Genomic DNA, 24013 nt, shown 5'->3' on the forward strand with positions numbered 1-24013 from the left:
CAATTGTTATTGAAGTGCTAAAAGTCTGTTTAGTCTATTCTTTTCAGTTGGCACGTGGTGCCCGTCTTGTGACAGTGGTATCACGGCATCAGGCATGTGCTTTTTTGAAAGCATACCCATCCTACAAAAGAGCAGACAAGCAAAGACTACTAGAATTTTATTTGAAGTATCTCCAAGTCCTGTCCCTAGATTTACTAGCCACTCCCACCTTACTTCATCGAGCATTGAGCGCACTCCCGTCTTCATCGCTCATGTCCTACAGAGCATAAGCCAAAAAGATCACTTACAAGAGAAGGATCCAAGATTTGTTTCGAGTCACTATTTTTCTCAAAAGCAGTGCCATGCAGATGTTGATGTCTATAGCTACCAACCCGCACACTACAAGGACTTGGCAAACTTTCAAGAAAATTTTTGCTTGAAGTTATTTGGTTTCTGACATCTTCCTTCGGAGTGCAGCTTCTGGTAGAGTGGGGTATCCTGAATGCTTGCCATGGAAACCCTAGCAGATTATAAGTTGAAATTTCTAGACATCTCTCAGCAGATGTCTCTTGTTGATAACCTCCGAGGGCTGATGTGACTGGTATGTCTTGGGACTACCATCACCGCCACCGGAACACTGTCTATCCAAGAGCTTATGGACCATGGTGCAGTCAGCTATGACCTTATGGAAGGAACCTAACCCTAATTTTTATGGTGCAGGTTTCAGTACAAAAAGTCCGTCAACTTTTCGAGCTCTGCTGATGTCGAGATTGCTTTTTAAGTTTGAGTTTTGTTTGAGAACTTGTTTGGTGATCCTGTTTGGAATTTGTTTGAAATGGATGGTATCTGTTCTGCCTTGGTGCCGATTTGAATTGTTTGCCTATGGTTTTAATACAAGTTTCAATGATTGGTTATTTTGTGGAGTAGTGAGAAATGATGTTTGAGAATGCTTCTTCATACTCATGGCCCGGACCCTTGTGGTTATTTGCGGGGGGAGTATTGAATGATTGAAAAGTGTTGTTCTTACTCGTGGCCCGGACCCTTGTGGTTATTTACGAGGGCAATATTGTTGTTGTTACTCATGGCCCGGACCCTTGTGGTTATTTACGAGGGGGGTATTAAGAAGTCTGAGCAGTGGTTACTCTCAGCACCTCCAAACGACGCAGGCTGCGGTCTAGGGGGCGTTTGGTTGTAAAAGGCCTCTATATCTCATGGCACATACCTTTTTAGGTTATTTGCAAGAGGAGTGATGAGGGAGTCGTAGAACATCTCATGGCCCGGACATAGCAACTAAAATACGCGTATATTATTTAGAATACACGACGTCCCGTATTGAAACGTACAATACGTCTCATAACGTTTTTTTGCTCAAAACGTATGTCTTTTTCTAATTGATCAATTGTGTTTTAGAGCTTCATGGTGCTTGTTTATGTATGCTATGGCTAAATATTGAAGAGTCATTGAGGAGGTCCATGAACCACTTCATTTGTTCTTATTAAAGTATCATATCTAAAAAAGTTGACGTATTTTATTTTTGATTCTCAAAAATACGTCTAGTACGCGTATTGTACACCGCGTATTAAACGTCCCGTCCTGTAAGGATGTTCATCAACGGCTTTATGTTTCTATGTCTTGTAACATGCATGTGTTGCATTGTGATGTACCAACTACTGAATATTCCTGATTGGATGAGATTGCATGGGTAAGTAAGTTTAGTGCATCAAGACACACATGGAAGATCAGTGCGGTCTAGGTGTGATGGCTAATTTTACTACACCGGAATATCAAGAGTTTCGATCTTTACAAAAGGAGAAGCCAACTCCTTGACAAAAGAGCCGAAAGGAGAAGTCAACTCCTTAACCAAAAAAAAGAGCAAACTGATTGTTCCTGAGATTGTCCCTCGGAATGACCCTCGAAAATTTTTGAGCAACTTGAGTGGTTTTGCTAATATGTTGTAATCTGGACGATGTTGTAATCATGGACAATTACTCCACCACGATTACTTTCTTTCAAGAACGCGGGATGTCACGAACTGCTGACCTGCCAAGTTATTGAAGAACGGAGCCACTATGCACATCATCGACAGAGGGGCCTAAACCCTAAGAAACAGAAGCAATCGAAGAAGATGGCGTGGCAAAGTGTACGAAACTCCGGATTTCACATTGACTGCTGATCTGGCAGACTATATGGAATTCCGCGTTCCACGCTAACTGCTGACGTGGCAGACTGTACGGATATTCATAATTTGCACTGGTTGACGTGACACTGTACGCATTCCCGTCATTTGCGCTGGCAGCTTTTGGACAAGATGCTTTTGTACCAATTGCTTTTGAGTTTAAGGTTTTTCATGTAAACTGCTTTTGGGCCTAGGGCCTTTAAATATGAGACCATGGGCTCATTCTCCGGTATGCTTCTGGACGAAGGTGCACAGGATGGAGTACGGCTTGTACTTTGATGATGCAATATAAAGAAATACCGAAAGGGGCGCCAAGGTTAGGGCCGATACTTTCTGGGGTGGAATTCCCGCCACTCCGTGTCGCGTGTCATCTCTCTCTCTCTTTCAGTTCAATTGTTATTGAAGTGCTAAAAATCTGTTTAGTCTGTACTTTTCCGTTGACACGTGGTGTCCGTCTCGTGACAGGTACTGTTGCAAAAACGCTGATGGCTGAAATCTGCTCCAAAAACGCTAGTGTTGTTGGGGTACTGCTGAGAGAGAGACCACTTGCCGAGTGCAACCCCACCTTCTGATGCCTCTGTTGCCTCTGTTGAGTGCCCAATGGGTTTCTTTTATAGTCTCTTAGCAATTTGCCCTACGTAATTTTCCAACAAAAGTCACTTATTAATAAATAAGTGAAAAATGTGTACTTCGGCAAAAAGGGTTCTATGCTCTGGAAAATGCTCATGCTGAAATGACTGTATTGTGCAAGAGAGGGTATGCAACTATGACCGGCCTGGGCATGCACATCCTGCTAGAGGCTCACAAAGTGCTAGGCTCAGTCCTAAGCTTAGCTATGACTGATGCTAGACTATGGCAAAAGCATGTCCACGTGGCGCAAGTGAAGTGCGCACGTGACATCCCCACCGTTAAGAGGAAGGCACAGCTGCCGAACTTCTATATGTACTTCTAATGCTGACTAATGAATGCTTCTGATGCTATGGATGCATCTCTAGTGAAAATTCCTCCAAACGGGTGGATATTACGGATGTAGGTACTACTGCAATGTAAACACCAACCATACCCGTTACTAGGTAGCCCTACTATTGTCGCACAATACCAGCCTTGATGCTGACTCTGTCTGCGAGCAAGTACTACCCCTTGAATAGTCCTGTCGTGAAAACATTGCGGGTGAAGATGAAAGGTAAGGGTGCTCGGAGATATTTCCACGGGTTTCATGTCGACGGAAGTGGATGCACGCTACATGCGAATGCGAATGCAGAAGAGGTTAGGGCTCTTGTCTCCAACTCCTTCCATATCTGCATAGGAGGCAAGCAGATCTTGGTACTCAAGATCTGGGTTCTCGTGTATCCGATGTCGATCTTCCTTCAAAGACATGGCAATGAAGATGGGATCTAGTAAGTCCATGGTCATGACTCAAAGATTCTTCAGGAAAAAAAAATTGGGAGAGATTCTTTGGGTTCTTGGTGGTTCGAGTTCTTAATGGTTCGTTTTTAGGTTCTTTCCTTTAGTTCGCGAAGTTGAAGCACACACAGAGCTCTGATACCAATGTTAGGTGTAGCAGAAGAGAATAAGGATTTTGCTCGGATCTAGTACTCCACATACAAACAGAAGGGACGCATTACTTCACTTGAAAGAACTGAATTGAACTGAAAGAATGAGAGAGACAAGAGAGAGAAAAGAGACGACACATGGATGTCGGGTCCCAACCCTCAAGGGCCCCCTTGCTCTGTTGCCAGAGCAAGTACTTTCTTTATTCTTTCACAAATGCTACTACAATGACTGAGTGCTCAGATGCTAATGCTAATGGGTATTGATGCTACTGATGCTGAAAACTGGAACTGAGGTGCAATGGTTCCATGTCGAAGACGATGATGTCGACAACGAGGTGCTGATGGTGTCGAGACGACGACGGCCTCAAGGCTGAAAAACGCTAAGGCTAAAAACTGAAATCTATCGTGATGGATGGCTTTCCGACGAGGATGTGCTGCCGGGAATGGAATCGAGGATGCGATGATGCTAAAGGGATGGTATTGTTGCAAAAACGCTGATGGCTGAAATCTCCTCCAAAAACGGTAGTGTTGTTGGGGTACTGCTGAGAGAGAGACCACCTACCGGGTGAAACACTTCGTGCCCCACCTTCTGCTGCCTCCTTTGCCTCTATTGAGTGCCCAATGGGTTTCATTTATAGTTTCTTAGCAATTTGGCCTACCTACTTTTCCAACAAAATTCACTTATTAATAAATAAGTGGAAAATGCATACTTTGGCAAAAAGGGTTCTATGCTCTCGAAAATGCTCATGCTGAAATGATTGTACTGCGCAAGAGAGGGTATGCAACTATGTCCAGCCTGGGCATGCACGTCTTGCTAGAGGCTCACAAAGTGCAAGGGTCAGTCCTAAGCTAGGCTATGGTTGATGCTAGACTATGGCAGAAGCATATCCACTTGGCACAAGTGAAATGCGCACGTGACACTCGTTGTTGATATCTTTGCACGCTCAACTCTACTCGAGTGTGAATTGTGAACTGTTTTGAAGTGAATCTCTGCTGTGTCGCGGTAGAATCTTGACTTGGGGTGTCCAAGTTTGTTACAATGGTATCAGTGCACGGCCGATTTCTCTTCTATCGAGAAATCCGATCCTTTTCCCGTGACATTTATGGATTCCAACAGAAATCAATCGACTTCTTCTGCATCTGCAGGAGGAGGTCGCGGAGAAGATTCTCATGAGCAATCAGAAGAGTACGGCCCACTTGGCCAGCTCAGTCTGAGATTGAAGAGATGGAACGTTGACAATTGGTTGACGAAGCAACACAGATGATGATTAAAATTGCGAAGGATCCAAAACTTGCAAAATTTTTGACTCAGCAATCCCTCGCAGAAGTACACACCCAGTGGCAGAAGGCCACAAAGCCACCCATCAAACCGGCACTCAAGAGACCTCCTTCTCCGAGGATGTTTACAGAGCAAGAATTACAAGAGGTAGTTCAGACACAGATCAACCGGGTTTTGGACGCAAACAATAAAGCCAAAAAGCACGACAAAAAGCATAAGAAAGGAACTGACTTCCCGGGTTATTTGGGACGTCAATCTACTTTTGCATTGGCAAGAAAGCAGAAGAAGCGTGTACGATTTTAAGGACTACCCAGTTCTTCTTCTTCTTTTGACAGTTCTTCTAGCTCTTCCGACTCAAGCAAAGAAGACAGAAAAGGCAAAAAGCAAAGCTTCGGAAAGGGCAAGAAAAAGGCAAAAAAAGCCTAAATTTCGCCCAGTTTCTTACAGTTCTACACACGACTCACTCCCAAACAGCCTTCCAACACAAACTGGTGAATCGGGGATCTCTGTCAGAGACGATTGTCTCAAGCATACCATGTAATCTGAATATCTGTGCAATGATTAGTCTTGCTAAATGATCCGGCTTGACTGTTTTCTTCACTGGAATGAAATGAGCCTGCTTGCTAAATCTGTCAATAACAATCCAGATACCATCGTGCCCACTTTGTGTCTTCGAGAGATCAAAAATGAAATCCATAGCAATACTTTCCCAGGGGCGGGTGGGAATGGGTAAAGGCTGTAACAATCCATGTGCTTTATGCCAATCAAACTTGACCTTCTGGCATACCAAGCAACTCCGTACAAAATCGTCCACATCCTTCTTGGTATCGCTTCACACCTTTCAAGGTGGTATCAATGCCACGGTGACCCATAAATGGTGGACAGTGGCATTCGGTTAGAACCTTTTCCTTCAACGGTTGTGTAACACACAACATCGTTTTCTTCATCAAGTAGCCATCTTGAATGGCAGGTGTAATGGCTATGTCCCGTCCGCGTGCCACTAGAACTGCCTCTACTTGTGGTCCCATCCGATCGAGTAAAATCTCGAGCCGCGCCGCCAATTTAGGTGAAATGAAGTTGGCCTTGGCTCCTCAATCAAAGAAAATTAGGGCTTCTTGATCTTTCACTTTGCACCAAGCTCGGCAAAGTTTTGTACTTTCATCAATCGTGCTTGGGTCAGTACCCATGCAATCTGGAACCAGTCCCGATTTCATCTTGCCTTTTTTGCCACGTTCCTCTGTTGCTCTGTAATTCTCTGGCCTGTCTTCATTTTGTTCTTGCTGTGCCTTTTTAGGGCACTTCGCAGAGACGTGCCCATGTTCCCCGCATCTAAAACACTTCCCCTCTTTGATGTAGTTGGCCCTCTCTCGAAGAGTGAGCCGAGGTCGTGAATCCTTGTCTTTCTTTTCTTGGGAACTCTCTCTCTTTCTACTTTCATTATTGGAAGTCTGTTGGGTTCTCTGAGTGAAGATCTTATCTGTGGGATAAGTCAGATTGCCCGAATGTATGGTAAAACCCCGTTTCACATGACCCATAAATTCTTGAATAGAATTTGACTTTTGTTCCCAGCAGTAGTCTCGGATCTCTGTAGGAAGTCCGCAGCAAAACCGCTCAAACTCTTCTTCAAATGAGACCTTCTTAAACGAAGAGGTTGGTAGAAAAGAGCTCCAAAATCTCTCGCAATAAGCGTCCATAGAATCTCCCTTGGTCATCCGAAGATGATTCCAAGCAGTTCGTATATCTCGTTCGTACTCCCGAGTCAGCCAAAAGAAATAAAAAGCCCTTTGAATTTCAACCATTAAACCGGAGCTTCCTTTCTCAGTAGAAGGGTGGACCACCAAGTTCGACCACCAAGTTCGAGCATTTCCCTTGAAGAAAGAGGTAGCCCTCCGAATCTTGGAGTGCTCTGAGTAATGCCCTCCAGAGAAAGCTATGTCAAACTATTGTATGAAGGCCAAAGCCCTCGGAGCATCTCAAAATCCAGAAAAAGAGTCAAATTTAATTGATTGTCCACCTTCTTTGAATTCTCTTACTTTCTTGCTTTATCTTCGAGGAAGTCATATTGGTTGGCTTTATAAAAATGCTTCTTCTTTGCGAAAAATATGTGATCGTCAAGAATTAGCACAATATCAACTGGTCGTAACTCGGACGAAAACTTCGCAATGTGAAGTCTGCATGTCCGCAATACGACTAAAGAATATACCTAGATGAATCCAGGATAAGCCCAGATTCACCCTGGAAGAAGCAGTAGAAGAAGCGGAAGCAGCAGAATAAGTTTTACCAACTTGCGTGACCCGTTCGATGGGGCCCAAGTGACCTAAAGGGATTAAATAAAGTAGGCCCACACACACACACTGAATTCTCTGCTTTTGGCCCCCAATTTGCAGTAAAACACCCGTTCGGTGATTCCCTAGCTTCCCCGAAGCTCCTAGAACCTGTAGACATCAAAACTAGCCAAAACCGTAAACCTGCAAAAGAGGGAACCTGTTTTGCGCTCCGAATCGCGTGCCGATCACATCTGTGCGTAGCCCTTGAGCTCTTGAACCTGTAGGGTCACTTGCCCTTCGAATTAGACGAGATTCCTTGTGGGAAATCTCTCTGACTTGTCTTGTAGAAGCACCCAAGGCTTTCTCGAGGCTCCCCAACCATTACCTTGCAGTTTAGGTGCGAACCCTAAACCTGCAAAAAAACACAGCAGGCCGTAATTTTCTGTTTCGCACCATTTTGAGCGGAGCAAACACGTCTACGCATGTCTCAGAAGCTCCCGCACGTAATGGGACAGTCCCCTTGTAAATTGGACGAGTTTTAACGCGAGAAAACTCTCCGTTTTCGCATTCCTTCGCGATGGAACTGTGCGCACCTGTAGGGGATTACCAATTAGCTAATCCGGTTCCTTGTAGAGAAGGCTCTTGCCTTGGCAAACTCGCATAAAACCCCCAGAGCTGTACATGGTCATTTGAGAAGCTCTACTAGTGGGGCATTACCATATGTGCAAAGGGGGGGGGAGAGATGCGCGAGAGCAAATCATCGCGTTGCATGAAACAAAGGAGAAGGCAAGCTTTCCATTGAAGTTGTGAGCACCTGCACCCACTACTCACACACACACAATGTAGCACACTTACTCAAAAATCAGTCTCTCCTCATTTTTGGGCGGCCCCAACTGGGATGAGATATTTTGGACTGAGTGTTGACCTGCAGGTTGGTCTTCTATTGCCATGTGTCCAATTTGCTCCTTTTGGTTTAATTCCTAGTACCCACCAACTTATAAAGTCCTGCCAAGGGGCCTAAATGACTTTAATTGAGCTTAGCCACTTCTTTACCGGTCAGATTCTAGTGCCGATCGGCCCAACCATCTCGTGGTTGCCTGGCCTTGACTCCTGCAGGTGAAACTCTCAGTCAATGGCTGGCCATGCAATGTTCGGGCATTTGTGATTTCAACAAGAGGGTCCCAAAAATTAAATAAAACTCAAGGAAAAGAAACCAACAAATATATATAGCGGTTGTCACAGCCTCGTGACAGTCTAACCACAAAGTAGGGGGCATGAATCTAACTAGGATAGATCGTTTTTATGCTAGTGACCACATTTGTGACATGGGAGGATCAATTTGCATTTTGACACGAACTACTTTTCCTGATCACTCACCACTGATTCTTATTGTGTCAGATAGACATAGAGGAGACAGTGTCATGCTATGCATCCTAAATAGGATTTTGTTGGATACAAAGCTCAAAGAGCAAGTTGTGGCACTTCGAACAGAGTGTTTGGACACATACGGGGACCCTACTGCTAGAGTGGCCACTCGCCTTGTGGAGCTTAGTCGTTTCTCCTTCCAAGTGTCTACAGCTCGCTTGGCTGCGACGACCAGGGAGGAGGAGAAGCGACTCCAACAGGGCATTGCCTCCTTACAACGGATGCAGGATCGCCACCCAAGTAACCCTTGGATGGAGGAACAGATGCAGCAGACTAGCCTGGAGCTGATAACCATCGAGTAGCAACGCCACAAGTTTGCCTTTCATCGTCACGCTTCTCAATGGACTCAAGTGGGCGATAGAGTTACTGGTAAGTTTTTTTAAATTGTTGGTAGTGTTGGCCAGATTAGACGGCCCGATGGGTTTGTTGCTACAAAACCCGCGGATATGCACACAGTTGCTAATGTGAGTTGCTCTCAGCCGAGCCACAGTCAGAACGTCGAGATGCATACAGAGAGCAGGTGTGGGCATAGATGTCTTGTTTAGTCATTGAGGAGATGCGCCAAAGGCTTGTTTAGTCATGGCACTTCCCAGGGGTAGCTGCCAAGGGAGGATGATTTGACTCCCAGTTTCTTCTTGGAGTATTGGGAGGTACTTAGTCGAGACCTTTGTAGTGCTTACCACCACATTCTGCACACTAGGGAGATGCCAGACAATATGAATGAGGATTGATCTATTTTTATCCCTTTGAAGGAAGGCTCCTTGGACGAGATTCGGCAATGGCGACCCATCACCATTCTCAACTCAGCCTACAAAATCTTAGCAAAGGCTCTGAGTTTGAGAACTCGGCCGCTAGTTGAGAGCATCATACATGGGACACAGACGAACTTTGTCAAGAAGCGCAGCATCCTTGGTAGCATGTTTACCTTTTGGGAGGCGACTACGGTCGCATGTCTACGAGGAGAGGATCTTGTGGTACTCCTCTTGGATTTTGAGAAGGTGTATGACAAAGTTGACAGGGGTTTCCTTGAGGGCACTATGCGTTAGATGGGGTTTTCAAATGCATGGATTAGGGGAGTGTCAGCTCTCTACAGGTGTGCACACAGTCAGGTGTTGTTAACAAGGGAAGTGGGAACGCTTTATGCTCACACGATTGGTTCAACAGAGCTGCCCTCTTTCCCCCTTCCTGTTTCTCTTCTATGTTGAGGCAATGAGCAGGTTCTTGACCTCATAAGAGGTTGGTTTGTGTGGTTTGCAGCTGCCTATTTGAGGAGAGGAGATTTTGGACACTGAGTTTGCTCATGACTCAAGCATGTTTTTGGAGGGCAGGGAGGCCAACTTGCACAGGTGTGAACATGCTCTTGAGGTGTTCTGTTGTGCGTCACTCCGCAGTGATCAACTCGTAAAAGACAGTGGCTTTCTGAGTTGGTAGTGCTCCCATGCCCGATTGGTTGCCTAGAGAGGGCTTTAGGTGGATTCCTCCAAGGACGCCACTATGCTACTTGGGCTCTCACGTTGTTTTGGATCTGTCTCCTGAGCAGCAGATTGCTCCCCTCCTCCTATCCATTAAGAGGAAACTGCTCCATTGGTGTTTGGCATGGCTTTCTCTTGCTGGCATGGTTGTGGTGGCCAACCACATGTTGTTGGCTACTATGTGGAACACCACGTCTTGCTGGATTTTCTCAAGCTCTTGCATTATCCAGCTCGAGAGAGGTTGATCAAAAACTTCTTGTGGTCAGGACAAGACACACAGTCGGTTGAGGACTCGAGCCAAGGTCTCCTAGCAAGTCATCACTTTACCTTGCTCTCAGGGAGGGTTGGAGATCATCGACCCATCACGACAGAGTAGAGCCCTCCTTGGGAAGCTTGTGGTCAGAGGACTTCTTCCAGGGGAGGAGCCTTGGAAGGAGCTGTTGCTACAGTGAATTCATGCCCGAATCCCACAGACGGGCGGCCCATGGAGCCCTTCCACTTGCTAGATTTTCACAGAGATGCGCAGAGTTGGCCTCAGCAAGAGATGAGAGGACGGCTTTGTTGTGAGCCTGCTTCGATCTTGGGAGCAGCTGTGGGGTGGCCTTGAGCAGCACCAAGCCACATGCATTGAGGAGCGTTTGAGGCAGCCACTCATTTGGAACCCTATGATCACCACACAGTGAGGCCACATGGTTGTTAGCAGACCTCATGTCTCTTAGGGTCCCATGGCAAAGGGTCCAGCCCGCCCCTTTGGGGACTGGTTGTAGTTTGCAGCACTTTCTAAGGAGATTCGGGGCATTCAGCTACGAGACATGAGGGGCAGAGCATGTGTCAAGACATTGTAGTGATATACCTGCAGAGTGGCACACCCCTATGGAGCTGGTAGCTCCCTACTGGATGGGGGCTTTCACGCAACTTGAGGTCCTCATTGTGGCTAGGGCTTGCTCAGTCGCAGGTTCTTGCCTGTTCTTTAAGGTAATGCACAACGGTCTCTCGACAGTATGTGCCGCCTGCAACCACCCACTTGAAACTCAGCGTCATTGTTTGTGGGACTGCCCCATAGCACAGCAGGTTTGGCTTTGGATTCTTTGACCGATGCCTGCACTCTCTACAGCCAGCCAGTATACTTGAGGTGTTGCAGCTTGGTCCAAACTCATGGGCCCAGCACTTTGTTTTGAGATGGCTTCAGTCAGCAGGATGATTGAGATACAAGAGGGTCGGCCTACACTCCAGCCAGCCACAGAGTTAGTCGCTCAAGAGTGGAGCAGAGATAGAGAATGGTGTTGGGAGCTCATCCGCAGCCTGACAATGAGGTTCATCTGGCAAGCTTGCTGCTTCTGCATCTTCAAGGCGTGTGCCGTCCCACCAGCTGTGACATTTGGCTAAAGCTGATCCACACACTTAGGGGGCAGTTTGAGAGACTCCAAGGCAGCTCCAACCGCATGCAGGAGCGGAGCACCAAGAGGCTTTCTTGCAACTTTGGCGCCCAGGCTCGCCTAGGTGGCAGTACCATCCATTAGTGTGGTTGTTTCCCCGTCCCACCTCCTAATTTCGCCATCATTATACATATCTTTTCTTTGGGAGAGTCTCCCCACATGTTGATGTAGCCCTCTCTGGCAGAGGCCGTTTGTAGCCAACTAGGCAGTTTTCTGAACTAACGGAAGGATCTTTTTCTTGGTGGGATCAGAGCACATTCTACGTAAGAGATCACAAAATAGGGGACAATCTTGCTCTTTTTGGCACTTTAGACAAGATAACTTAAGTCGGTCTTGGATGCCATTGCTTGCGGACCTAAGGACAAACATCCTATCTAAATAAAACTTTGTTCTTCTGTCTACATCTTGAGAGACAAACCTATCTCATATGAAGGACGCAGCCCTATATGAATGGGCGACAACTCCTTGAATTCGATCTGATGCCGATCACAGAGTGATCTCAAGCAGAGGCTTGAGGGGCACTCTTCTGCTCTTGCTTGCGGAAGGAAGAACACCTATAACAAGTCAATCAAGAAAACAGCATCCAAAACATGAAAAACATCACTTACAAGATCTTGGGGACAGATTTGTAGAAACCTGAGTAAAGGCTGGTAATAAACATGCAGCATTTGGCCCAGTAAATGAGGATCTCCTTCTGCAGGGGCGACTTCAACTTGCAAGGCAGAAAGTAGGAGAGGCCTATTCTGAGTTATAGAAAAGCAAGTCGCTCCCCCATTGTAATGGGCTGCTCAGCCCTATAAAAAGGCGGGACATGTGCTCACATACATCAATCCAGCCGTTCCCAAGTGTAGTGTTATTTAGTCTATAACTACAGAACATATCTGTTTTCCCTTGGATTGAGAAGCCATCTTTATTCATGTGTTTGTTCTTGGCACGCAAACTCTTACTTAGTTCAGTACCTACTCTGCCTGTAGGATAGCCTCATCTCAATGCCGTGGTCACCAGCCAAATAACGCATCAAAAATACTCATGCTGCAATATCTTATCTGCCCATACTTATTTGACATCTCCTTCGTGATGTTATACGTCACCCATCCTGCGACGCGTCAGAAATACCCATTCTAAATGGTCTAATTACCCCTTCTTGATGTTCTAGTCACTCATCCAATATGATGGTCAAGGGCAGCCATTCCAAATAGCCTAGCAGATTCCCTATCACAATGCTCTGAGCATCCATTGTGGATGACCCACAAGAAATATTTGTTCAAGGATGGTCTAAGAAACATTGACGATTCCACAGGCTGGCATACTTATGCAGAGGGATTCTATCGTGCCCCAAACCAATATGTAGCTAGAGTTATCTTGCGATTCAATTTTAAAGAATAGAAAGTTCTGCATGATCTTACACCTTACTGATTTATTGAAGAATAGAAAGTTTTACATGATCTTACAGCTTATTGATTTTTTTCTTTGTCTCCTCTGAAGGTGGAGGCGGAACATATGCGGCTGCATCAATCACATCCTGCACTGATTGCAAAATGTTTAACCAACAGTGTACCAGTACTGCAAACTACAGATATGCCTGGCAAGCAGTACCTGAAGCTTTGAGAGTGCATCTTCAATGTTACCCCTGTTCAGCTCACAGCAGCAAGTTATTACAACGCTTTAATTTGCCTTGTAGATGCTAATAAAGTATCGCTTACTTTTGGGTTCTGGTCTTCGTCGAAGAAATAACCAACTCACCTTCACTGTTGATGCGATTCTTCTCCTGTAAAATCATCCTCCTAATGTTAGTGCCATCTGCTTCAATCGGTTTGAAGCCTCAAGCAGCCCTCATCACACTGAAAAGCGGGCAACAACACTCTTCACACTTGATAAATGCTGCTTTCTGTTTTAAATAGCATCACAAGTTAGTACACCGTCTTTTTTCTTCGAAAGCATCACCAAAAGCAAACGACAAGGAGACCCCTAACATTCCGCTTTGTCTGGCTACAACTATCCTAGCCTGATGTTTACAGGACCTCCAAAATGCACCAATAGTGTGCAGCTGTCACTCGTCTCCTCTATGCTTTTTGCTTTGATACATCATACTTCGCAATGGTGTCTAGACTTGTATTTATTCATATACACATAACAAGCAGTGTGTAAACTTGAAGGAACCAACTAAGAAAGTTAAGAAATGTAAACATTAAACGACAACTCAAAATAAAAGGAAAAAGTGCCCCATTAACATGAAGATGCCTAAAATGTTGCCAATATGTATACGTGATTGCCAAGATGAGAGTAGAGGCAATGGAGGGTCAACAACCAGTAGGCTCACCTTGTTGACATCCTTTACAATATACTTTATGTGTGAGTGAATTACTCAAACCAGTAATCTAAAGCATTTTCAGTAGTTCAATGTTCTCTGAGATTTTTATAGTCCGCGAGTTGGTGTGTGTGTGTAACGCTTTGTTTACTGCTCGGACTCATTATGGCCGAGTCTGCCATGCATCTCTAGAGTTGTGACAGATACTCACTCTATAGATCTTTGTCTTAATGTATGCTCGTGTGTGTGTGTGTGTGTGTGTGTGTGGTGCTCAAGCCAGTACAGAGCTCGTACCTGGTCATTCTCTTTCGAAGTGTGTGTATATATGCAAAACTTAATGTGCTCAGTTTTCAAGACATCTCCCTTCAGTGTATGTTGGATTCCACAACGCCTACCATCTACTCTTACAAGCGCACGAAACAAATGGCTGCTGAATCTTTGAAAATGGGAGAAATCCGAGCTTGTTTATTGGAGGATTTAGAAGATGCGCTGAATGCCTGCGAGGGTCGGGAACCCCCCACTAAGACGCTCAATCCAGGTCAAGCTCCCATGGACCCAGTGGCACAATATGCTCTCAATGCGGTTATTTTGTGCTTTCCGGGTAAGATGCCTACTGCACCATGGCCAGTGTAGATTTCCTTCAACATCAAGCAATTAGAGGGGTCTACTTTGGCGCCAGAGGATTCTATGAAGTCTTATTGGTAGACACTGACGCCCACAATATGTTGCTCAAATTATCCCCATTGTTTTTTGGTATTGTGATCAGCCTCTCCCTAGGAAGCATCTACTACACTGCAATAATGCTCATCTTGCGCATGACACGTTTCCCGAGATGATTCATGGTTTTATTCCCCCACTGGTCGTTCAAATGCATCTTGATCCTGATATTGCTTGATATCGTTTCATCATGTGTGTGCAACATGTGATTCAGAATTATGGCAAGCACTACATGCTTCAGTCACACGGGGATGTTGAGGATACCAAGCATGTTTATCAAGCGCTCCAACTTTTGGCTGATACGCGCATATTAGTTGAATGTGAATCGACAACACTTTGTCAGGCTCGAGTATGTCTACAGTTTAATGATCAACGAAAACTACACCATTCAAGGTCCTCTCAAACCATCAAGAGGGTTATGCTTTGATGGGGCTCTTGGACAACCTCAAAACGTGAGCTTGTTGATGCCATGGCTTCACATTTTGGGAATGTTTTTGCTGCTCTTCCTCCAGCTTCTGTTGAAACCCTTCATGCACGCCAACTTTTGTTATGTACGGTGCATTCAACTCTCTCGCCTAAAGATGCACAAGCAATGGAGGTGGATTTTATTGAAAATGAATTGCACTCCGCGTTACTTGCTCTCGGTCAATGGCATTCCCCTGGTTGGGATGGGCTCACTGTGGAATTTTTTCTCTCTTTTTGGGGCCCCTTAAAAGGAGCCTTTACTCTACATGATGGATGTTGCATGGACTAATAAGCAAAATTTGCCATTACCTTGGAAAGAAGGCTTGCTGAAATTATCACCCAAACGGGCGCTTTGCGAGCAGTTTTCTCATTGGTGGCCGATCATTCTTATGCAAGTCATATGCAAAATATTGGCTAAGATGATTGTACATCGCATCTAAAGCCTCTTATTGTGGATATCCATCCAGCTCAGTATGGCTTCATCCCTCGTCGCCAAATCAAGGATAATTTGGCTAATGTCTTAATTGGAATGGAGTATGCTAAATATACCCGGCAAGATGTACTCGTGATGCACGTAGATATTGAGAAGGCCTTCAATACGATACAGTTGGATTTCATTGCCGACACAATGCGAGGGGCCCTTGGATCGGGTTCTAAGTTAGCCAATGTTGTATATTTCCTGTATGCCCATAGTACCTATACTGGACTTCTTGACAATGAGCTGACTGACCCTTGGCCACTCGGATGCTCTGTCAAGCAAGGTTGCCCCCTTAGTGCCTTATTGTATGCCATGCCACTCACCCCTTGTTGTTGTATTTGGATCACTTGACTTTGCTTGGTCGTCTTCACGAGCTGCAATTACTCTCTGAAAATGACTTTATTGGGCAGGCTTAAATGATTGCGGTCTTCTTCATATGGGTCAAATCTTGGGCACTATGGTCTTTGTGGCGTCAATGCAATCTTCGAATGTTCCATTAGCATGATGCTTCCTTTCCTTCGTTCAAGATTTCACTTAGGCAATACTTACATTTTGCCCTTAATGTTGGGGGCATATCCCTGGATATCCTACAGCTCTTGTAAGTTTGCGTTTAGAGCCTTCACTATACGGAACACTTTTGTGTTCTTTCCTTTGTATTTGTTCTTGCTAACGAGTTTTCCCCACTCTGAGGTTTCCCATTAGTGAATTAATCAAGAACCGTTTACAAAAAAAATGTGTGTGTGTGCATGCGCGCGCGGTGTGTGTGTGGTGGTGTGGAGAAAAATCGTGGCGCTGCCCTACTCTGTGCGCTGTGAGAGTTCGTTCTGTGTGCTGCCTATCCCCTGCGCGTTGTTGCCCCTGCGTGCGCTGACCTGCTCAGTGCATTGCAACTTCTGCGTGTTGTCCACCTCTGGGAACCCTCTCTGCCCTGGTTCAGTTTTCGCCCGAGGCCTATCCACGCACACAGGGCGAGCATAGACATTGTTATGGGACTATGCCCCATAACAATTGGTATGATGAGGAGTGCAGAGATTTGAGAGCCCGACTACAAAGAGAGGTTTCTCTGGAAGTCATCACTCAGACACAGTCGAGCATTGCCTTCCGGCGTTTAGTACATCGGAAGAAGAGGGCCTTTTTGCCTGAGACTTGGAGTTTGTCTACTATCTCTATTATGATCGGTCACACATTAGCACGGTTATACGCATCCATTCTCGAGCAACAGTTGAACACATGGGCAAAGAGACAAGGTATACAAGCACCATGACAAGCACGTTTCAAGAGGCGTTTCTCTACTCTTGATCGCATCCTGACTCTACGAGCCATTATTGAGGAGGGCAGGTCACATGGGAAACGGATATGATGTAGCTTTGTGGACTTCCGCAAAGCTTTTGATACAGTACCCAGAGCTATATTGATGCGGCCATTGCACGTCATGGGGGTACCCACAGAGCTCATTGGATTATGGCTTTATACAGGTCAGTTGTGGGGGGGCACGTACGCACTCCCGAGGGGATTTCTACCTTGGTTCACTCCACTATTGGAGTGAAGCAGGGATGCCGGTTGTCTCTTACTTTGTTTGGTATGTATGGAGATGAGGCCTCTATATACATTACGAGACTAGGGGACAAAGGAGCAAGCTAGCAGGGACATGGATACCACTTTTATCGTATGTGGATGATACTTTGCTTATTTCTGACTCCCCAGAGGGCCTGCAGCGCCATTTGGATGCCTTACATCTGTTTGCGGAGGATAGCGGATTGTTTGTTTTTTGTTTTAAGAGTCAGGTAGGGCATGCCCGGCCACTCTCCTCATACACCAGAAAAGTGCGCAAGAAGAACGACCAGGACTATGCACCCAAAATCCTAAGGCATACGCTTTTGTCACTAGTTTCCTTTGGACTACAAGAGGCCAGAATTATCTACACTCTTAGGGCCATGACTATTCCCTTGAGAGACCCATTTCGCCAACTTGATTTGGGCGTGACAGCAACCAAGTACCTCTGTTCAGAGGCCCAGGTACTGCGGAACTTGCTTCGGTCTTCCCTTTGGAGTTGCCTCCTCCAGGTAACTTATTGCTCACTTCACTAAACTGCCTTTGTAACCCGACGGTTTTCCCTAGGAAATGCCATACCCGCTTGGAAGGGCGTCGGCTCACAGGTGGCGTCCGCTGAGGTTGGCGGTGTCTCCCTTTTGCACCTCTCAACCCCTTTTAGGTGAAATTGACCCCCCGGGGGGGAATGGCACTTGGGCACTCTTGTAGCTCATTTGGCTTCGCTTGGGGAGAATCACGTCATTTCCCCCGAAAGGGATCGAATTCAAAATAACAGCATAGGAAGGGGAGCATTATCTCCCCATCCGCCTATGCAGAGCACCCAAGTACCGGGGTACAACTTCACCGAGGAACTTCGCCACAGGCACGTGCCGTGCGGTTCCGTCCCTCAAGTGCGGATCACGGCGTACCCAAATGGGCATCCGCTTCCCGCGAGCCTCCCCACCAAGGAGGATAACGGTCCTTTCTTCAGGGTCCAACGAAGGGTCCATAGCGTTGAAGGTGGAGTTGAATCGGTTTAGCCATCTCTCCCTAGAGTCATCAACCGCCGAACAGTTCATCAGCAAATGCGAAAGCGAATGACCCTCTAACTGGGAGCACAACGTGCAAATGCTGTGTCCGTCAACCTTGGTAAAACCAAGGTTATGGTGTTTAACACCACATTGCAATGGGTCAGGAGGTCAGCTCCCAAATTTACCTATGGGCAGGAGATTGTGGATTATACAGATGCATATACTTATCTGGGGGTAATTTTCAGTGGGCCAGTTTTTTTGTTGAGAAAAGCAGCAAAGACTAGATTGCCAGAGCCTGTAGCCTTGGGCAAACTTGAGAGGATGTGTTCGCAGGTTCAGTTTCAGAAACCTCAAACAAAACTTTGGCTTGATACTTTGGTGACCTCAGCTATGATGTATGGGGTGCACATTTGGGGGCCCTCAGTTGGTTGTCATGGTAGAGCTGGCAACACTAATGGATGGAAAGGGATGAGAGACCCTTGGTATCTATGATTTTTCCGATGATTAGAGCCAAGGCCTCAGAACCTCATGAGATTATTAGAGCAGAGCTAGCTAATGCTCCAGTGGTGATTGAGGCACTTACTAGATCAATCTCTTTCATACATAGCTTGTGGGAACTTCCTAGAAACAAATATGACCGGCTTGCTCTGAGTCTTCCCGACAATTGTCCTTACAGGGCGACACGGCCTACTGGTATGGACATATGACTTCTTGGTTCCAGATGCATGGTTTTAGCATGGATAGACTGCCTCCCTTCCAGTACTCTTTGGAGGACCCCTCTCTCACTGTGACACGGACAAAGATTACTAGACTTATCCGTCAGGACTTGATTCGGATGGACACCGGGAGGACTTGGATAGAGCATACTCGAGAGTTGGGCACGAAGATGGCTTTTTACAGAGAACATTTTCTTCAACTCACGACAAATGGCTTTGTAGTTAGGCCCAGCTATATCCGATACACATTTATCATATGGGGTGCGGTGTGCTTTTGGCCAAATACGCACATCCTCACACCGGCAAATATAGAGCAGTTCCTGTTGAGGCCAGGGTATGTCGTGTATGTCGGGAGCCAAAGCCAGAGCTCCATTACATTTGTCATTGCTCCGCATACTATGAGATTCGCGAGCGATTCCATTGCTTATTCAAGGAGGATGTTGGACCACTTTCCAAAGTTATATGGGATACCAGGATCAGAAATGCTCGGGTTTGTTCTTGCTTGAGTTAGAGAGTGCTTGTTGAGGCGACAGGAGAGACAAACTCAACGGCAGGTCACGGACTATTTCAGGCCAGCCATTACCAGTAGAGAGCTAGACAAACAGGTTTTGCAGCGTAGTTCAGATCCCACCTCCACTAGAGGCACACTGATTGACTGTGTGATGGAACAAGGGAGATCCAGGCGTCCACGATTACAGAGGAGGACATCCCAGCATAGACTAAGATTACAGAGGAGGATTCGGATTATTTTGGCACGCCACGCACAATGCCCAATCACGTTCTTTACCATGGAGGACATCGAGGAGATCTGACACCGATCGATGCTGGATTTACTTTGAGCTGGAGGATTATCCCCTTCTTAGTAGCTTAAGTTTCTTGCACCCCATATTATTTCGTACCTTTGTATTGACTAGAGAGTCTCTAGTCTTTCCCCCACATTCACTTTCACTACAACATTTTGTTTAGGATGTTAGTCTTTCTTTCAGCACTAAGACTTTGTATTATTTACCAGTTTGTAACTTGTTGGTCTCATAGGTCATTTTGGCCTTTTGTAGACGTCTCTCTCTCTCTCTCTCTCTCTCTCTCTCTCTCTCTCTCTCTCTCTCTCTCTCTCTCTCTCTCTCTCTCTCTATGTGTATATATACATATGCTTCTTAGTGTCTCTATCTACCTCTGTGATCTCTCTTCTCCACCATTGCCTTGAATGTGTAAATGGCATTGCAGGCATTCACCATGTGGCAAATGATTCTACAAGGGTTGAGCCAGCTAGCAGTAACGATAATAAAAAAATAAGATAACTACAAGAAAGACTACATGATGGCTGAAATGGTGGAGGTAAGGGAAAGAGAAAACTAATGTACTCGATCTGAACTTTTTTACTTGAATCGGCCATATAAAGACTACTAGAATAATCATTACAGAAGACAAAAAAGAACTTTAATGTTTGCTTAAATGAGAAACTACAAACCAAACTCTCTCAGCAATCTTACAGTTTGCAGAATCTTCTCTTTGATTCTTTTGGGCAACCAATTTGCCGCTTCAACTTTGAAGCGCATGTCTACTTTTGTGTTCACTGCAAAACAATCAAGTCGATATCAAACCTTGAATGGAGCAAAAGAAAATACAACTTTATGTGTTGAAAAGAAGATCAAACCTTTATTTACATTTTGTCCCCCTGGCCCTCCACTTCTTGCAAAATTTACTGTTACATGTTCTGCAAAACTTAAAAGTTTATAAAATATGAGAAGTGAACCATTGCTTTGATGTTTGTAAGGAAGTTCTTGATGAAGAATAAGACTGTTGGTGAAATAATTGAATACCAACCATAACCATCTTTCATGTTTATAAGTTCTTATAAAAGAAAAGCCAACAAAACTGCTAATAAAACAACACACTTCCTTACTTACATTCTTATAACATGCAAAAGACAAAGATGCAAAGCAATAAGCATATATCCCCGAGACATCGATGGACATTGCAAGTAGCTATGGATGCTTTTTAATATTGAAATGCAAAAGCATTGCTAACACCTTGGAATGACAGCATGTTGAAAAAAACCCAATATAAATATGATGGTGACATACTATGGTTGTCACATGCACATCTAACCCTATGTGTGGACAAGCTGTTCCTACTTCTAGGGTTTAAGAAGCCTAGAAAGTGTTCTGGCACCTTTTTGAGCCTGTACGCAAGCCGTGCATGTCCAGGCACTAGTAGTTGCATACCCTCTGATTGCACAACCTAAAGCATGAGCATCACCACCCAGTACCCACAGCATGAGCATTTTCCAATGCACAAAATGGTACTCGATAAGGGCGCGTGAACCGTCTCTTATTGGGTCACTTAAATAATGAGTGACTTTAGTTCATTAAAACTTAAATTGCAAATCGTGGATTTCTTCTAATGACTGCTCAACCCAGCAATTGGGGAGTACATATGGAGGCCTAGCGCTTGAGGAAAGGGCACAAAACAAGCAGAGTACTCAAGAGCACAAGTTAGCAGTGTGGCAAGAGAGTCCCATCCAGCGTTTTCTCAGTAGCACCATCAGCGTTTTCAGCAAGGACAGCGTTGAAGACCAGCAGCCCGGCGTTGTTCATCAGTTTGTGCCGTCCCTCGCGATACCTCATCATCCGCGACAGTTCCCTCGCCAGATTCTGTAAACGCTACAGTTTTCAGCCAGCGTTTCAGAATTCAGCGAGCGTTTCCAACTCTCAGCCCGGGGACAGCAGCGCTCTCAGCATTGGACAGTTTCAGCGTTTTCAGATTCGGCCTCAGCCAGCGCTTCAATTCTCAGCCCTTGGACAGATTCAGCCGACCAGTAGTGTTTTTCAGCCAGACCTGATCAGCCAGCCTTTTTGCAGATCGGTCCAGATCAGCCTTGCATCAGCATTTCAGATTTCAGCCTTCTCATCATCACCGTCGTCGTTGACATAGCCTCATTAACATCATAGCATCCAGAAGCATTGTACCAGACCTTTCTAAAGCAAATACTCCTCTAGCAATAGAGGGGGGGGGGGGGGACCTTGGAGGGGGATTTGGGAACTCATCTTGTGTCGTCTCTTTTCTCTCTCTCTCTCTCTCTCTCTCTCTCTCTCTCTCTCTCTCTCTCTCTCTCTCTCTCTCTAGCACACTTTGCACACTCATTCACAGTTGCATTCCGCTCTTGTGTTTTGGTCATTGCACATTCTCTCACAAAGGCACGGAAGACTCTCCCTTCCGTTAATTGAAAAGAAACCTTGAGCACCACTGAGCACTCACCCTGAGCCATACACCATCATTCACCTACGCTGCACATTACAATGGTGTAAATTTTAGCTGAGTAAATAGACACTCAAGTCTTTGCTTGCTGCACTGCCCCATGCATCCCATCCCCCTCTGGCTGCCCTCCTCGTTGCTCCCATGTTTTCCAGAGTAGTGCATTGCAGCACTTCCGTCCACTCGCTTCGCTTCTCTCAATCCCTTCATCGCTCCGCCCCAGCCAGCTTTGCTTCCTTTTGCTCACGAGCATCCACACTTTCCCATAGATACCCCTGTTAGTGCTTTCCGGTGGTGGCTCCAAAATCTGCAATTAGCAGATTAGGAAGTGAGAGTTGTTTTTGTGACAGTGCAAAAGAGTGTGTGTGTGTGTGTGTGTGTTCTCTTTCTAGACTTATACATAGTATGGTGTAAATTTTAGCTGAGTAAATAGACACTCTAGTCTTTGCTTGCTGCACTGCCCCATGCACCCCATCCCCCTCTGGCTGCCCTCCTCGTTGCTCCCGTGTTTTCCAGAGTAGTGCATTGCAGCACTTCCCTCCGCTCGCTTCGCTTCTCTCACTCCCTTTATTGCTCCGCCCCACCCAGCTTTGCTTCCTTTTGCTCACGAGCATCCACACTTTGCCATAGATACCCCTGTTAGAGTTTTACCTCCTTTCTGGTGGTGGCTCCAAAATCTGCAACTAGCAGATTAGGAAGTGAGGGTTGTTTTTGTGACAGTACGAAAGTGTGTGTGTGTGTGTGTGTGTGTGTGTGTGTTGTTGTTGTTGTTTTTAGACTTATACACAAAAGAACTTAGCAGTTCAAAAGACAGCTAGCTTTAGACAAAGGACAATGACTAGCACAAAAACACCCCAATCTTTGATTCACTTTTATACAACATAGTGAGAATAAGGTATCATTCTAGTGATAGACACTAGCTTAGCCAAAAAGATCCTAAGTAAAGATAAAGAGTCCTCACTTGCATCCATATAAACAAAACAACAGATTCGTTAGTTTTGAATATGTATTACAGTTGTCAACAAACCTATCAGTTGTTATCCATGTCCTACTTAAAACTTTTTTAACTTATACCTATCATCTATGTAGTGTTAAATATCAGCAAATATCCATTCTCAGATCAGTAAGCCACATATGAAAGTGACGTGTGTGTGTGTGCACGCGCGCCTGCCCTAACCCAGGCACCATACTCAATGAATCTGCATTGTACACATTGAGTATGGACCTACTGCCTCATCAAGTTGATGAAAATAGAATATTCAAGTCTAAAGCCAAAGAGCTGTATCATATCAGAAAATCCATGAGTCTCGTCGGAGCTATAAGTGACAATGTTAACAGAGAGGATTAAACTCCAGTCAGAGTTTTAAGGCTTTGTTAGCCAGTAGAGAATAATATGGATGCCGTTCATAGTCAATCGTGTAAATTTTCCATGCTTTAACAAGTTTCTATGGATAGTCTTCAAGTGAACCGTCCATCCAAGAGTAGTTCGTTTATAGGTAAAATGTTCCTGAAATCATAAGAATCGAAATAATTACAAAAGAGTAAGTAAGTTTGGATTAACCTGCAACCTAAAACCAATAGAGTCAAAGACTACGGTAGCTGTGAGCAAGAATCCGATCTATAGACAAGGAAAGATCACCTAACACATGTCAACCTACCAAGGAATTATAAACAATGGGTCCATCAAAGCCTATAGACAAAAATCTCCAAAGCGAACGTCTTGGTTTCCAGCTTTCTAGGAGAACTATGTGCTTAGGACGTGTGTGTTGCTCTTTTTAAACTTATACTTTTACACAAAAGAACACAACAATTCAAAAGACAGTTGGCTGTAGACAAAGGACAATGATTAACACAAAAACAACTCAATCTTTGATTCATTTTTGTGCATCGTAGTGAGAATGAGGTATCATTCTAGTGTTTTGTACA

General features: G+C 45.2%; 1 protein-coding gene across 2 annotated transcripts in view; it reads right to left on the reverse strand.

The window, feature by feature from the left end:
- LOC147455449 (Class I peptide chain release factor) overlaps positions 1-24013 on the reverse strand; it is a 57376-nt gene that overhangs the window by 12493 nt on the left and 20870 nt on the right. The window contains exons 2-6 of one of the 2 annotated variants that reach the window (XM_086514236.1): positions 20487-20546; positions 20323-20405; positions 13291-13355; positions 13184-13217; positions 13039-13109 (exon numbers count right to left, since the gene is read on the reverse strand). In XM_086514236.1, the coding sequence (XP_086370362.1) occupies positions 13039-13109; positions 13184-13217; positions 13291-13355; positions 20323-20405; positions 20487-20546 (313 nt within the window). Of the gene's footprint in view, positions 1-13028; positions 13110-13183; positions 13218-13290; positions 13356-20322; positions 20406-20486; positions 20547-24013 lie in introns of both variants that reach the window. The other variant, XM_086514237.1, reaches the window with a different exon arrangement.

The sequence above is a fragment of the Adiantum capillus-veneris genome, chromosome 6 (genome assembly GCF_014529385.1).
Source record: "Adiantum capillus-veneris isolate H3 chromosome 6, ASM1452938v2, whole genome shotgun sequence".
In the NCBI taxonomy this organism is placed as follows: domain Eukaryota; kingdom Viridiplantae; phylum Streptophyta; class Polypodiopsida; order Polypodiales; family Pteridaceae; genus Adiantum; species Adiantum capillus-veneris.